This window comes from Choloepus didactylus, chromosome 23, assembly GCF_015220235.1.
Source record: "Choloepus didactylus isolate mChoDid1 chromosome 23, mChoDid1.pri, whole genome shotgun sequence".
NCBI lineage: Eukaryota > Metazoa > Chordata > Mammalia > Pilosa > Megalonychidae > Choloepus > Choloepus didactylus.
In genome coordinates this window covers 17988768-18001903 of record NC_051329.1, presented here as the reverse complement: position 1 = coordinate 18001903, position 13136 = coordinate 17988768, and the positions used below count along the sequence as shown (strand labels likewise).

General features: G+C 48.9%; 1 protein-coding gene across 1 annotated transcript in view; it reads right to left on the bottom strand.

Annotated features, from left to right (window-relative positions):
• SRRM4 (serine/arginine repetitive matrix 4) overlaps nt 1-13136 on the bottom strand; it is a 160844-nt gene that overhangs the window by 26177 nt on the left and 121531 nt on the right. The window contains exons 5-8 of the mRNA XM_037817282.1: nt 11184-11210; nt 9610-9660; nt 5817-5915; nt 2669-2825 (exon numbers count right to left, since the gene is read on the bottom strand). Coding sequence (XP_037673210.1) covers nt 2669-2825; nt 5817-5915; nt 9610-9660; nt 11184-11210 — 334 coding nt within the window. The remainder of the gene's footprint in view (nt 1-2668; nt 2826-5816; nt 5916-9609; nt 9661-11183; nt 11211-13136) is intronic.

Here is a 13136-nt window from a genome sequence, read left to right as displayed (position 1 = left end):
AGAGGAATGGAGTTGGGGGCATTTGATGACTCCAGGAGTGGGGTGGGAGTAGCCGTTTGGACTGCCACCACCATCTAGGATGGAAAGAAACTGGTCTGGGAAGCAGAGCCCTGGCTGTATTCCCAGGGCAGCCACTGGTTTACCCTGGGCTGGGAACTACACTTCTAACCCAACTCCTACCATTACTCTCACCGCCACTGCCACTTCCACTGCTACTACTGCTGCTGCTACTACCACTAGTGTCACTCATTATATAGCATTGAGTACTTGCCTGTTACAGTCTAAAATTTTTACTTGATACATCAAGTCAGTGAATCCTCATAACAATCTTACAAGGTAGGTTCTATTATTATCCACATTTTTCAGATTTTGAGGAAACTGAGACACACAAGAGTTTATGTAATTTGCTCAAGATTCTACAGTTGGTAAATGCAGAGTCAGGATCTGGGCCATTGTCATAATAGCTGCTGATATTTGCTGAGCTTTCCCCCTGTGCAACAGTTTACAATATTACTTTGTTTCTGTCAACAAGCCTATTGAAGAAGGGACTGTTATTATCTGCATTTTTTTTTTTAACAGATGAGAAAACTGCAGCTCAGAAAGTTTTAAGTAACTACTCTGAGTTCAGAGGCAGGATTTGATCACAAGTTTGTCATAATCCCACATTTGTAGCACCTCTGCCTTGCCACAACCCATAAAAATAATTTCTTTTCTGTGAGTCTCAGTTTCCCTTTATTGGTAATGAGGGCATTGAGCTAAATGAGCTTGTAAGGCCTCTCCCTTTTAGTTATGGATGAGCTCCTGGCTTTCAGCTCTTCTGATAGGGTCTGGGGCCATGGGGAATATCGATGTGTCTTACCCTAAAGCCCCAAGAACCTGTGTGTTTTAGGAAAACAAACTACCAACAGTTCATCTAGTACCTCACCAGCCAGTGTGAAAGGAGATACCCAGCTCTGTGCAACATCTAGACAGATGTGACTGTATTAGGGAACTATCCCAGGGTTGAGAAAGCATAAGCCAGATGTTCCCACTGGCATTTTTCAGTATGGGCTAGTTGGGATCACAGGATGAGCTGCCACCAATATGACCAGGGAGACTGGAAAGCCCTTACTAACTTAAAAAACATTATTCCACCTCTTATTGCTCATTTTGAACATTTATTTTTACCTTTGCAACAACTGCCCCTGGGAGAGAAGTGGGATAATCATACCCATTTTCCAGTTGGGGAAGCTGAGGCTGGGAGAGGTGAAATGATTCATCCGATCAAGCCACAGCTTGAACCCAGACCTTCAGATTCTCTGTCATTCTGGGAAGACTCCTTCTTAGGACATTTGGGCAGGGGAGAATGTAGTGGTCACTTGCCATCTGCAAGTCCTCAGAAACCATGGGCATCTCTACTAAGGAGGGACTGGGAAAAGTAATGGATGGTTCCAGCCAGGCAGAGGATTTGGGAAAAACTGACCCGTGGTGATAACAAGTATGCCTTGACTGATGAAGAAGAATTTCCCAGAATGCAGATAATATTCATTGTGTCAACTCTGCTCGACTCTTGTATATCACTGCCTTCCCCTCCTTGACCTCCCTGTAAGCACTCCTGAGGTTTTTCTGGCTCCCACCTCATCTTTTTTAAGGGAGAAACTCCCTGAACTTCTCACATTCACTCATAGCCAGAAGAGACAGCACCCTTCACAGCTGTCAACTGCAACTGTAGACTATGCCAGTATTGAATCTTCTCCTATTTGTTTCTCTGTCCCATTAGAAACTACAAAAGGCCTTCACATACTTTGTCTTATTTGATATTCCCAATAATCCCATATGGGAGTGGTATTAAGTTTACTAAAGAGAAACAGAGGTTCAAAGAGGTTAAGCAACTCGCCCAAAGCCACACAGCCAGAAAACTGGGATTTGAATTCAGATCCAGCTCCAAATCCCTCATCATGAAACTTCCTAGGGGGAACTGTCTGCAGTCATCGAATTCCAGCTCCTTCTCGCTGACCTGGGGAGCGGTGCATGTTTCCGTTCAATGCCAGGTGACTAGATTGGATCCTTATTGCCTTGCTCTGTGGCTCTGCCCCAGCCTTAACCCCTCTGGGCCTTGGTTTTTTCTGTCCCATCAATGAAAGGGACTGGTGAGAGTAACTCTCACTGTGCTCTGAACTCCGAAGACATTGTGCAGACACACGAGAGGACACAGGTCAAGTGCTATGAGCTCCTCGGAGGAAAACTCGCATATAAATTCAAGATCATTCGTATGGGTGGAATAAAAGCCCAGCTGCCTATTGATACTGCTGGCTAGCCAGCTGAAAACTGGGGTGCCTCTGTTACATCCAAGACCCTTCTTCTCCTTCCCCTCCAAAGAAACCTCCTATGGTGTCTCAGACATGGTTTCTTGCAGTTGTCACTCTGGAGGCCACTACTTATTTTCCAACATCCCTCTGATATAAAGCCCGGGTATGTTCATTTTTCCCTCCTTACCCCCAATCCCCAAGCCAAGTGCTGCCAGAGGCTGGTGGATGGCCATTTGGTTAATCAGTAATGAGGTCTGAAGCCAGTGGGACACTTTGCCCGAGACTGAATCAAACTGTGTCATGTTTCCCTGACCTTGGGCCTCCACCTCCCCTGAGCGTCGTGGCCATGGCGGGCAGAGGGGGCTGTGTGGAATACTTACTACACCCCTGGCCGACAGGAGGCTGAGCATCTGGAGGGGCTGGCTGGGCGGGCGGCTGCACCGGGCCTCAGGGCTGGCCTTGTAGAGGGTCCTGGAGCAGCGGTGGGAGCGCCTCCGGCGGGACTTCCGCCCTCCCTTGGGGGACCGGCCGCGGTGCCTGGGGTGGGGGGAGAGAAATCTGAGGGTCTTTTGAAGAGGAGCAAGACAGGGAGGTGGCTGAGGGACCAAAAGGCTCTGACGATGAGGAAGTGTTTGTGTGTGCTCATATGTGACTTGGTCCTATTTGTGTTAGGGTGTATGAAAGTTGGACCATGTGTATATCCATCCACCCATCCGTTCATTCATCCATCCATCCATCCATCCACTTATCCATTTACCCATCCATCATCCATCCACCCATCCATCCATCCATCCATTTACCCATCCATCCATCCATCCACCCACCCATCCATCCATCCATCCATCCACCCATCCATCCACCCACCCACCCATCCATCCATCCATCCATCCATCCACCCATCCATCCACCCATCCATTCATCCATCCATCCATCCATGCATCCATCCATTTACCCATCCATCCATCCATTCACCCACCCATCCATCCATCCATCCACCCATCCATCCATCCATCCACCTATCCACCCACCCATCCATCCATCCACCCATCCATCCATCCATCTATCCATCCACCCATCCATTTACCCATCCATCCATCCATATATCCACCCACCCACCCACCCATCCATCCACCCATCCACCCACCCATCCATCCACCCACCCATCCATCCATCCATCCACCCACCCACCCATCCATCCACCCACTCACCCATCCATCCATCTACCCATCCATCCATCCATCTACCCATCCATCCATCCATCCACTCATTCCACAATGGTGCACACCATTCGTTCAACAAAATGTGTACCTCCACTCTTTTGGGGACTGGGGATACCACTGTGAAGAAGACAGACAAGGTTCCTACCTTGCTTTAGTTTACTGTCCTTTGTCTGTCTGTCTGTCTGTGACTGTGTGTATGCCTAAGTGTGTCCCTCTGTGTTTCCATATGTGTCTATAAACATAACTATGCATATCTGTGTGGTTTTGTGTCTGCATCTTTTGCCATCTGTTAAAGAGAGGCATCCTATTTATTGTCATCCCAAACTTTTGAAAAAAATCGCTGACAAAAACAACAGAGCTGCTTTCTGTAAGTTTTTTAGGTCAAGACCTGGCTTTCCTGTCTATAGTGGAAATCAAAGGAAAGTCTGACACCTTGGAAAGGGTATATTTGGGATTTGCATATCGTTTATTACTTAGTAATAAAAATAACACCTTGTGGATTTGCATGGTATGTATAAACTTTCCTCAAGGTACTTTCACAGTCCTCTCTTCAAGTCAAAGAGATAACAGGGAAGCTATTACTTTTTCATTTTACAATGAGGAAGCTGAGGCTCAGAGATGTTTAGGGACCTGCCTGAGGTCACACAGCTTGGATGTGGCAGGGGAGAGTTTTCTGTGCCTGGAAAAACTGGTGTGTCTGGTTCTTGCTCTGGAGTGTTCCTCTCTATCCTGACCCCTTCTATGCTGGGTGTGTGGTCAGGGTACCAGCTCTCGGGTTCCCTCCCCACCACCTGGGGACCTCAGGTGGCAACACCCCGGAGGTGTGACAGCAGAAGAGAGCTGGTGCTGGAGTCTGTGATGGCAACCATTTCTCTAACAGATGGGCTATGGGGAGGGCACAGCACAACACCCCGTGGCATGTTTGCAAATGGGCCCTGCCTGATGCCCCGGCCCCGGCCGGCAGGGGTTGAGCTGCTCAGAGTAGACTCAGCCTGGGGTGGAGTGGAGGGCTCAGGCTGGGTCCCACTGCCAGTCACTTACTAGCTGTGCCACCCTGGTGGGACCCTTTGCCCACAACTCATAAAAGTCAGTGATGCAATCTAGCTCAGCGTGTCAACACCCTTTAAAGACCACCAAGTGCAAGCCTGTGGCTGAACAAGTGTGTCTATTGCTCCTTGCAGCACAGAGCACCATAGCGCATTTCTATAAGAGGGTGCTAGAAAGAGCCCATTAAAGGATCTGACCCTGTGGCAGGTGATCTGGGGGGCTGTGTAAGGAACTGGAGCTTTGTTTTGAATTGGATGCCTTCAGAAAGTGGGAGTAAGCCGATGCTCAATGGGTACTCCAAGGCCTCGTGGATAGTACAAGGCTGGCTCGGGACACCGGGGGCGGCTTTCCTCTTTCTTAAGTGCTTCTCACGTGGCTGCACATTTGCCTCACCTGGGGAGATTTAAAAGTCCCAGTGCCCTGGCCCCATCTCATCCCAATTAAATCAGAATATCTAGGGGGCAGATGTAGGCCTTGGTATTTTCAAAAACTTCCCAGGTGATCCCAAAGTGCAACCAAAGTGAGGAAGCTGGAACCTAGCTCATAATGTTACTGGGATGAACGAGAGAGAAAACAGATTTGAAATCATAGCACCATGCCTGGCACAAAGCAGGATTTGGATAAATATTACCTAAATCTTCTCCTTCTCCTTCCTATCCACAGTAGAATCCTCCTCCCCCTCTTCAGGCTGAGACAGTCAATATATCAGCCTTCAAGAGGGTTCACGTTAGGAGAAAACTGACTGGGAAGGGTCTCAGAACTTGATACTTTGTGCTGTGTGACCTTTCATGGGCTGCTTAGCTTCTCTGTGCTTAGAAGATCCCCTAATGGGAATGCAAAATCTACAAAGCCAGAGGCCCCGGTTTCAATCCTAGGTCTACCACTTAGTAACCATGTGACTAGCAAGTTCCTTAAGCTCTCTGTGCCTCAGCTTCCTCATCTTTAAAATGGGCACAGCAATGTACCTACTTCCAGGGTTGCAGATAGAACCATGAGCTGACATACGAAGAGTGCTTACTGACACTTAGTAAGTATTAACACATTCGCTAGCACTGTCGTTGTTACTTTACGTGGAGGCAGCAAGCCCCTTTTTTCTGCAGCCTTTTCTCTACAGGGAAGTGGTGACAGCTGCCGAGTGCAAGGCAGGGGCTGTGTGTCTGCGGGAGCCTAGTGGGACAGTGGGAGCCAAGCAGATGCCGACTCTCCCTAGATGGGGCTCTGGGCATCGGCTGGGGGTGGGGGCCCCATGGAGTGGTGATACCTGCTCTCACAGCTCGAGGGGCGGGACTCCGAGCTCTGGCACCGTGAGTGGCAGCGGTGATGGCGCTGGCGGCGAGACTTTCGGGGCCGGCTTCGGGACCTTGGGGGGACAAGAAGGAGCGAGTCAGAGGAGGAGAGAGAGATTTCCATCTCAGTATACACGTTTTCCTCCTGCCTCTGCAGCACCATCCCTCCCGCCCATTTGTATTAATTACCCCAGCTTCCACCTGGGTATTGGAGGGGCAGGGAGGGTCTCTAACAAGCAGAACTTGACACAGGGAAGGGAAAAGGGGTCCTCTGGAGGCAGTGTGGATGACTGCAGCCCTTTCCTCCTGTGGGAAGCAGGTCTGATGCAGATCACACCCTGGGCAGGGCTGTCCCTTCCACACTCAAGGCAAGAGTCCCAGTTCCAGAGACGTCAGGGGCCATCTGGTACCCTAAGTGTGTGACTCAGTCAGGCACGAAAATCACATCAACCGAAGGGCATGGGCTAAAGGAAGGAGCTGCTTGGCTTTCAGAATATCGGAGTATGGCTGGACCTTTACATTTTTCAAGTGAATACAGAAATACAGATTTCTATGGAAAATATCCCTATTTTAAAAGGAAATGCATTTCAAAAACTAAAGACACTGTTTGGGATGAACAAAACACATTTGCAGACTAAATTAGGCCTTTGGGCCACCAATCTGTAATCTCAGACCTGGAACATTAAGCTCAGATCCTTAGCATGGGTAAAAAGCCTTTCAGAGTGGCTTACAAACATCAATAACAAACAATTATAACAATTATCACCACCCCCACAAATAGTGGTATTACCACAGGTTAGTACAGGTTTCTCTAAGTAATGATGACTTAGAAGTCATTATTCAAGGCTGTATAAGGAATGTCAATAGTTTAGGCCAAGCCAGGAAGCCAGTGGGAGTTAGAGAGGCTCTATCAGGAGGTAACCTGGTAATCCCAGCTGAGGACTCAGGGAGTCATTTAAGGTAATAATCAGACCATGTCTCTGCCCTACTTAAAACTTTCCTGTTGCCCTCAGGTCAAGTCCAAACTGTGGGCTTGAATCTCCTTCAGGAGCTAGTCTCTGCCTAACCCTCCCAGCTCACTGCTTGACATCTTCAGCGCTGGACTGGCAGGCTCCAGCCACACCGAATGGCTTGTATACTGTCTCACACCTTTCCATGTTCATCATGTCCTTGTGATGGCGGGTGGCCCCTTTCTAACACTTACTCTGTGCCTGACTCTGAGTTCTAAGCATTTTACTAAATGAACTCACCTATTCCTTACAATCACCTATGAAGCAGGTTAGCTTATTATTTCTATCTTACAGATGAAGAAACTGAGGCACAGAGAATTTAAACTTGCTTAACCTGCAGCCTAGAATGGTCCCCTCTGCTGTCACCCCCAGCCTAGACACTCCCTCCTGCAGGAAGCCAACCCCACCCCCACCCCACCCCGGATCCCACACCCTCCTTCCAGCGCCAGTGTTCCCATAATGCTCTGGGCTTCCATCCGCACTGCTGCGCCGGGGCCTGCCTCCTTACTGCGCTGCACTGTGAGCTCCTCGAGGCCAGGAGAACATCTGGCTAATGTCAGGGCCCAGCACAGGGCCTGCCACGTATTAGGGCCCCACTAAGGGATGCTGAATATAAGGAGGCTAAATCATTCCAGTGGAGTGCCAGTTTGTATATATTATGTCCCCCAGAAAAAGCCATGTTCTTTGATGCAGTCTTGTGGGGGCAGACGTATTAGTGTTAATTGGGTTGGAATCCTTTGATTGAGTGTTTCCATGGAGATGTGGCTCAATCAACTGTGGGTGAAATGTTTGATTGAATTATTTCCATGGAGATATGGACCCCGCCCATTCAGGGTGGGTCTTGATTTAATCACTGGAGTCCTATAAAAGAGCTCACAAACAGAAGGACCTCAGAGCAGCTGAGAGAGACATTTTGGAGACAGCCACTGAAAGCAGACTTTTGCTGAAACTTTGGAGATGCTAGCCCAGAGTTTGCTTCAGAGAAGTTAAGAGAGGACAAACACCCCAAGAGCAACATTTTGAAGAATGCACAGGAGCTGAGAGAGGAGCTGGAACACAACTCGGGATCAGCAGACGCCAGCCATGTGCCTTTTAGCTAACACAGGTTTTCCGGACACCATTGGCCTTCCGTCATTGAAGTTGTATTTGTGTTGATGCCTTAATCTGGACATTTTCATGGCCTTCAGACTGTAAATTTGTAACCTAATAAACCCCCTTTATAAAAGCCAATTCATTTCTGGTATTTTGCTTAATGGCAGCATTAGCAAACTGGAACAAGTGGTCATTTGCCTAGAAGCAGCGCTGATCATGGGACCTGCTAGGAATAAACCACCATTTATCTCCCTCTCCTGACTCTTGTCTTTGGCTTGCACAGCTTTTCTCATCCCGGACTTCTAGCAATTTCTGGGACTCAGTTCGTGGCACCAGGGAGGGCATCCATGTTGCTGTCCTCCATGCTCACGGGGTCTGGGCCCAGCCGAAACCATAGCCCCAGTGGACAAGCAATGCTGAGATCTCCGAGAATATGTGCTCCATTTGTGAGAAGAATGAAAGGACACTCAATCAATTTGTGAGCAGTGAGTGTCTCTTGACTTGACTTGAAAGTCGTGATGATCTGGAAGTTCTTCCCTGGGCTAACTTAAACCTCTACTTGATTCCTTCTGTAGCCGTCACCAGGCCCCTGTGGTGGTGGCTGAAATGTTTCCCTTTGCAGGGACCCTGGATGGAGAGACTCTTTGGGGCCCTCCCTCTGCTCCCCCATCTCCCCTTTTCCCTCCTCAGCAGCCAAAAGCCTTTCATCCCATTGTCTTTGATCCTTACGTTAGAAGTTTCTTGGTGGGAGATAAAATATGAGTTGATTGGAAAACACACGCACTAACATTTGCAGGGTATAAAGTAGGTGGCTTGTAACCAAATTTGCTTTTAATTTGGCTGGGAACTGAACTCCACAGGCAGCGCTAGCTTATCTGAATTTCTACTACCAGCTATAAACTATGAAACAGCTGGGGCCCCAAGACAGGCGATAGGGTGTCACTGCTATCCCCACACTGTACGCCCCGGCAGCCAGGGTGTGGAATCCCATGCATGCTCACACGTGTTCACACATGTGACCCTGACCCCATAACCATGCATGCACACGCCGCACGTGCATATGCGTCATACTGTCAAACAACCCGTCCCCATAGGGCACCCAGATATACAAACAGAGCACAAGCAGAGTGCACAGCTTCACACACATCGTGCAGACATTGCTCCTACACATGCACTGTTCATGTCCCATGCACACATAAACATAGGAAGGCAGATGCGATGCATCTATGTGCACACCGATATATACCACATACACACAATGTGTACCTGCACTGTACACATTTGTACATACAGTGCACACAGATGTTTGCACTACGTAAAAACGTATAGACATTTAGAAACAATGTGCATGCTGCACATATATCCCCACTACACACAAATGTATATATGATGCACATAGAGTACACACAGTTTACACACTGCGGACACATATGCAAACACATATGCATCCTAGACACAGCCCTGTGCACTCATGCATCCCTAACCCACAAATACAAGTACCCGCACAGTTCTCTTTCTCTCCCTCCCTCTCCTTTGTTCCCTTCCTCTGCACTCACCACCCTCTTCCTTTCCCTGTTTGTTTGGCACCTTGATCACTGGCTTGTAAGAGGCCTGGTCCCCCACTTCCCAGCACTGAAGAGTTGCGTTCCAGGTGGGATCTACTTACTGTTTTTTGTGCCTCCTCTCTTCCTTTCTTTTGCTTTTTGGGCTAGAGGAGCTAAACAAAAAACGGCCAATTAGTCAAAGATGCCAAATTCCAAATGGTTAAAATGCTTAACATACAGCGGGCAACTAGATCCAGGCAGTTTTGGAATGGACACCGGTCACTGTCCGAGGCCAGGAAAATCACTGCCAGCTCTTTCACCTAGCGGGTTCAGTCACGGCGCTGGCTCACACACAGACGCTGAGACTGGTGATGCTGGTGAAGTTCAGCTTTGGTGGGCTGATCATCACAGTAGCGATAAGGGCAGTGGTAACTGTATCTGCCATGTTTCAAGGCTTTGCTATGGGCTGGGCGTTCTGCTAAATACTTTATGTACGTTAATGATCTCTTTTTATTCTCTCCCCACAACCTGTGGGTACAGGTATAGTGTAAGCGCTCACTTTTTACAAATGTGGAAACTGAGCCCCAGATGGGTTACAAACCCTGCCCGGGGTCACAAGTGGAGCTGGGATGTGGCCCCAGATCCCACACTCCTGCCTGCTATTCAATCAGCTGGTAAGAGAAGGGAACGGAATACCCAGGCAGACGCTCTGAAGCAGGTCCCGGGAAGGGGACAATTTCTTTCATCAGACTGAAACCACACCGTGAGTCAGCTGCGTAAGCCGCCTCCACGTTTGAGACCCGGCCTGGACAGCAGAAGGTCCCAGGACCTCACTGGAAGACCCGAGTTCGAGCCCCAGCTCCGGCACTTAGTTGCTATGTGCCATGGGGTAAGTTCCCTGTCTTCTCGGACAGGAGGTTTCCTCAACTGTGACATGCTCAGGCCGCTGTCCTGAGGAGACGAATGACCTTGGTGATCAATGACCTTGTTAAGTGAACAAACAAAAGGGCTTTGCACACCGCAAACTGCTCTAGGCATGGTCACTATTATTTAAGACGTCACTGTCACCCTCTGACAGATTTGGGTTTGAATTCTCGTTCTGCCACTTTCTGGCTGTGTGCCTGTGGACATGCCTGTCCAAACTCCTACCTGAGTCTCAGTTTCCTCATCTGTAAAATGGGAACGATAACCATACTCACAGTGCAGGGTTGGGATGGGGACCAAATAGACATATGCAGGGAAAGAACCCAACTATAAATGAGAGCCTAGTAGGCAGTGGTTTTATCTGTGCTCTACAGTGTTTCTAATATACGAGCACGTGGCCTCTGTCCCTTGGCTAGCTTCTGGGAAAGCTTTGGTGGAGAGGCCAAGGCTGTTTACTCAACCTGGTGGATGGGGCTATTTCTCTACATGCTCCGAGGTACCCAGCCCAAGACTTCATCCAGGGGAAAAACAAACAGACTGGCAGGGGTGGCGAGACTTTCCAGGTGTGGCTGGCCCAGGAGCGACTAATGGCAGTTGAGAGCTGGCCTGGATCTTTCAGGGAAACCAACCCATTCCTTCATTTAGGAGGTGGGGAAACTGAGGCCCAGGAAGATGAAGGGGCAAGACCAAGGACCCAGAAACAGAGATTGAGAGGTGACCACAGAAGCTACCCAAAGCCTGGATGAGAAAGCAGAGGCCACACGATTCTTACCTGTGCCTTCTCTTCTTGGAGAACGACCTGGTAAAAGAAAAACAGGAAGAGGAAGAAGGAAGGAGGGAGGGATGGCAGGAAGGAAGGGGAAAAGGGGGGGAAGAAAGGAAGAAAGGGAGGGAGGGAAGGAGAGAGGGAAGGAGGAAGGGAGGGAGGGAAGGAGAGAGAAAGGAAATAAATATGGGTGAGTTTGAGGGTTTCTTCCCCAGGAATGAATGTGTCAGTGTGTTTGTGATCACGCTTCCTAGGAGTGGGCACACCCAGACCATCCTCCTCCTCTCTTTGATTTCTTGGAAATTAAGGATCATATGGGAGACATTGCTTTGAATTCTGAATTTCCAGGTCAAAGCCTACCAGTGCTTCAATACTCACTCAAAGTTGTAAGCCTGTCCCTAAAGAAGTCGGGTAAGGGGGACATAGGGAGAGTCCTCTCCCCACCCAGTCACCCCCTCATCTTCTCCTTCCCTAGTTGTGGATCCATCATCATGACCACCATCATCATTATCACCATCCTCCTTCTCATCACCATCGTCCTCCTCAACATCACCATCATCATGGGGCAACCACCTTCCATAAGTGGAACTGTTACTGTGTGCCAGGCCCTATGCCAAGTGTCTTTCTTGCACACACAATCTCATTCAATCTTTCCCCAAACCCTGTGAACTACTGTTAATAACCATTTTACAGACAGACACACTGAACCTCCGAGAATCAGCCTGCCCAGGGTCACACAGATCCAACCGTGTATTTCCAGCTCATTCTTCTGAGCTCCACTCAGACCTCCCTTCTCCAGGAAGCATTTCTGAACCCTTTGGAGTGGGTTGGGGCCTCCTCTCTGCTCCCCCAGATCCTGGCTTCTGCACTCACCTTTATTATAGCACACACCTCTTCATATTACGATGACCCATTTTCCCCACTAAAATGTGAGCGACCTGCAGGCAGGGGCTTGCCCTTGGTCGCTGTTTGTTCCTGGAGCCCAGCATGTGAGTGCCTGACACCACGGCTGCTCAATAAATAGCTGTGAATCTGGATTTCTTTTAAACTCTGACACCTTGTTTAACAACGAGATTCTTTTAAACCCTGACGCCTTGTTTATTGGAGGAATTAAAGAAGAAAACCAACAAACTTCAATGCTACCCCAATCCCTACCCCCACCTCTAAAAATGTCTCACCATCCTTAACCAAACAAGTTCAGAGCCTGTAGAGGCTGGACGAGGAGCAGGGTAGGGCTCAGGAGGTGAGGGCTGGGGGAGGGTGGGCAGCAGGACGTCCCCCTCCCAACCTCCTTCTTCATGACCCTCCCCCAGAGAGAGCTTTGACCTCTGGGCTGACTGTAGCCGGCTTAGAAAGCCTATTTTTAAACTGTGTTAAGTGTCTTTCTTATGAAAAGAAACCCTTGGGTGAGAAGCCACTTAGCTTCCAGGATTCAGATATGGGAAAAGTGCCCCTTCCATCCCACCCCCAAGCTGGGGCGAGTTGCTCAGTGTAGGAAGTCGGCAAGATGGCGGCCAGGGACACGGGCAGGCTGCTGCCCCCACCAAGGGCACCGTGTTGGGGAAGATTTCTAACACCCAATAAACGGTGTTTCACTGATTGGTTTGCCCATGTCTTATACGAAATGCAAACTCAGAGAGTGGTCCACTGGAATGTCCAAAACCCTACTGAGTGGAAGCCATTACACCCACAAAAGCTGAGATGAGGTGACACCCTGGATTGGGAAAAGCCACACCGATGTAACCTTTGAATTGGGCATGAGATGCAGGGTGATAACTCAAATGACCTCTTACTGTCTGTTCTGTTGTTGTTTAATTGCACATGTAATATGCAATTGATGTAGGAAAATTGCAAGACACATAACCACAAATAAAACTCAAGCCACACTTTACCCCTCATCCACAGTCAACCACCTAAACATCTTAACTTATCCTGGGAGCTTCAAATTCCCTGCCTAGT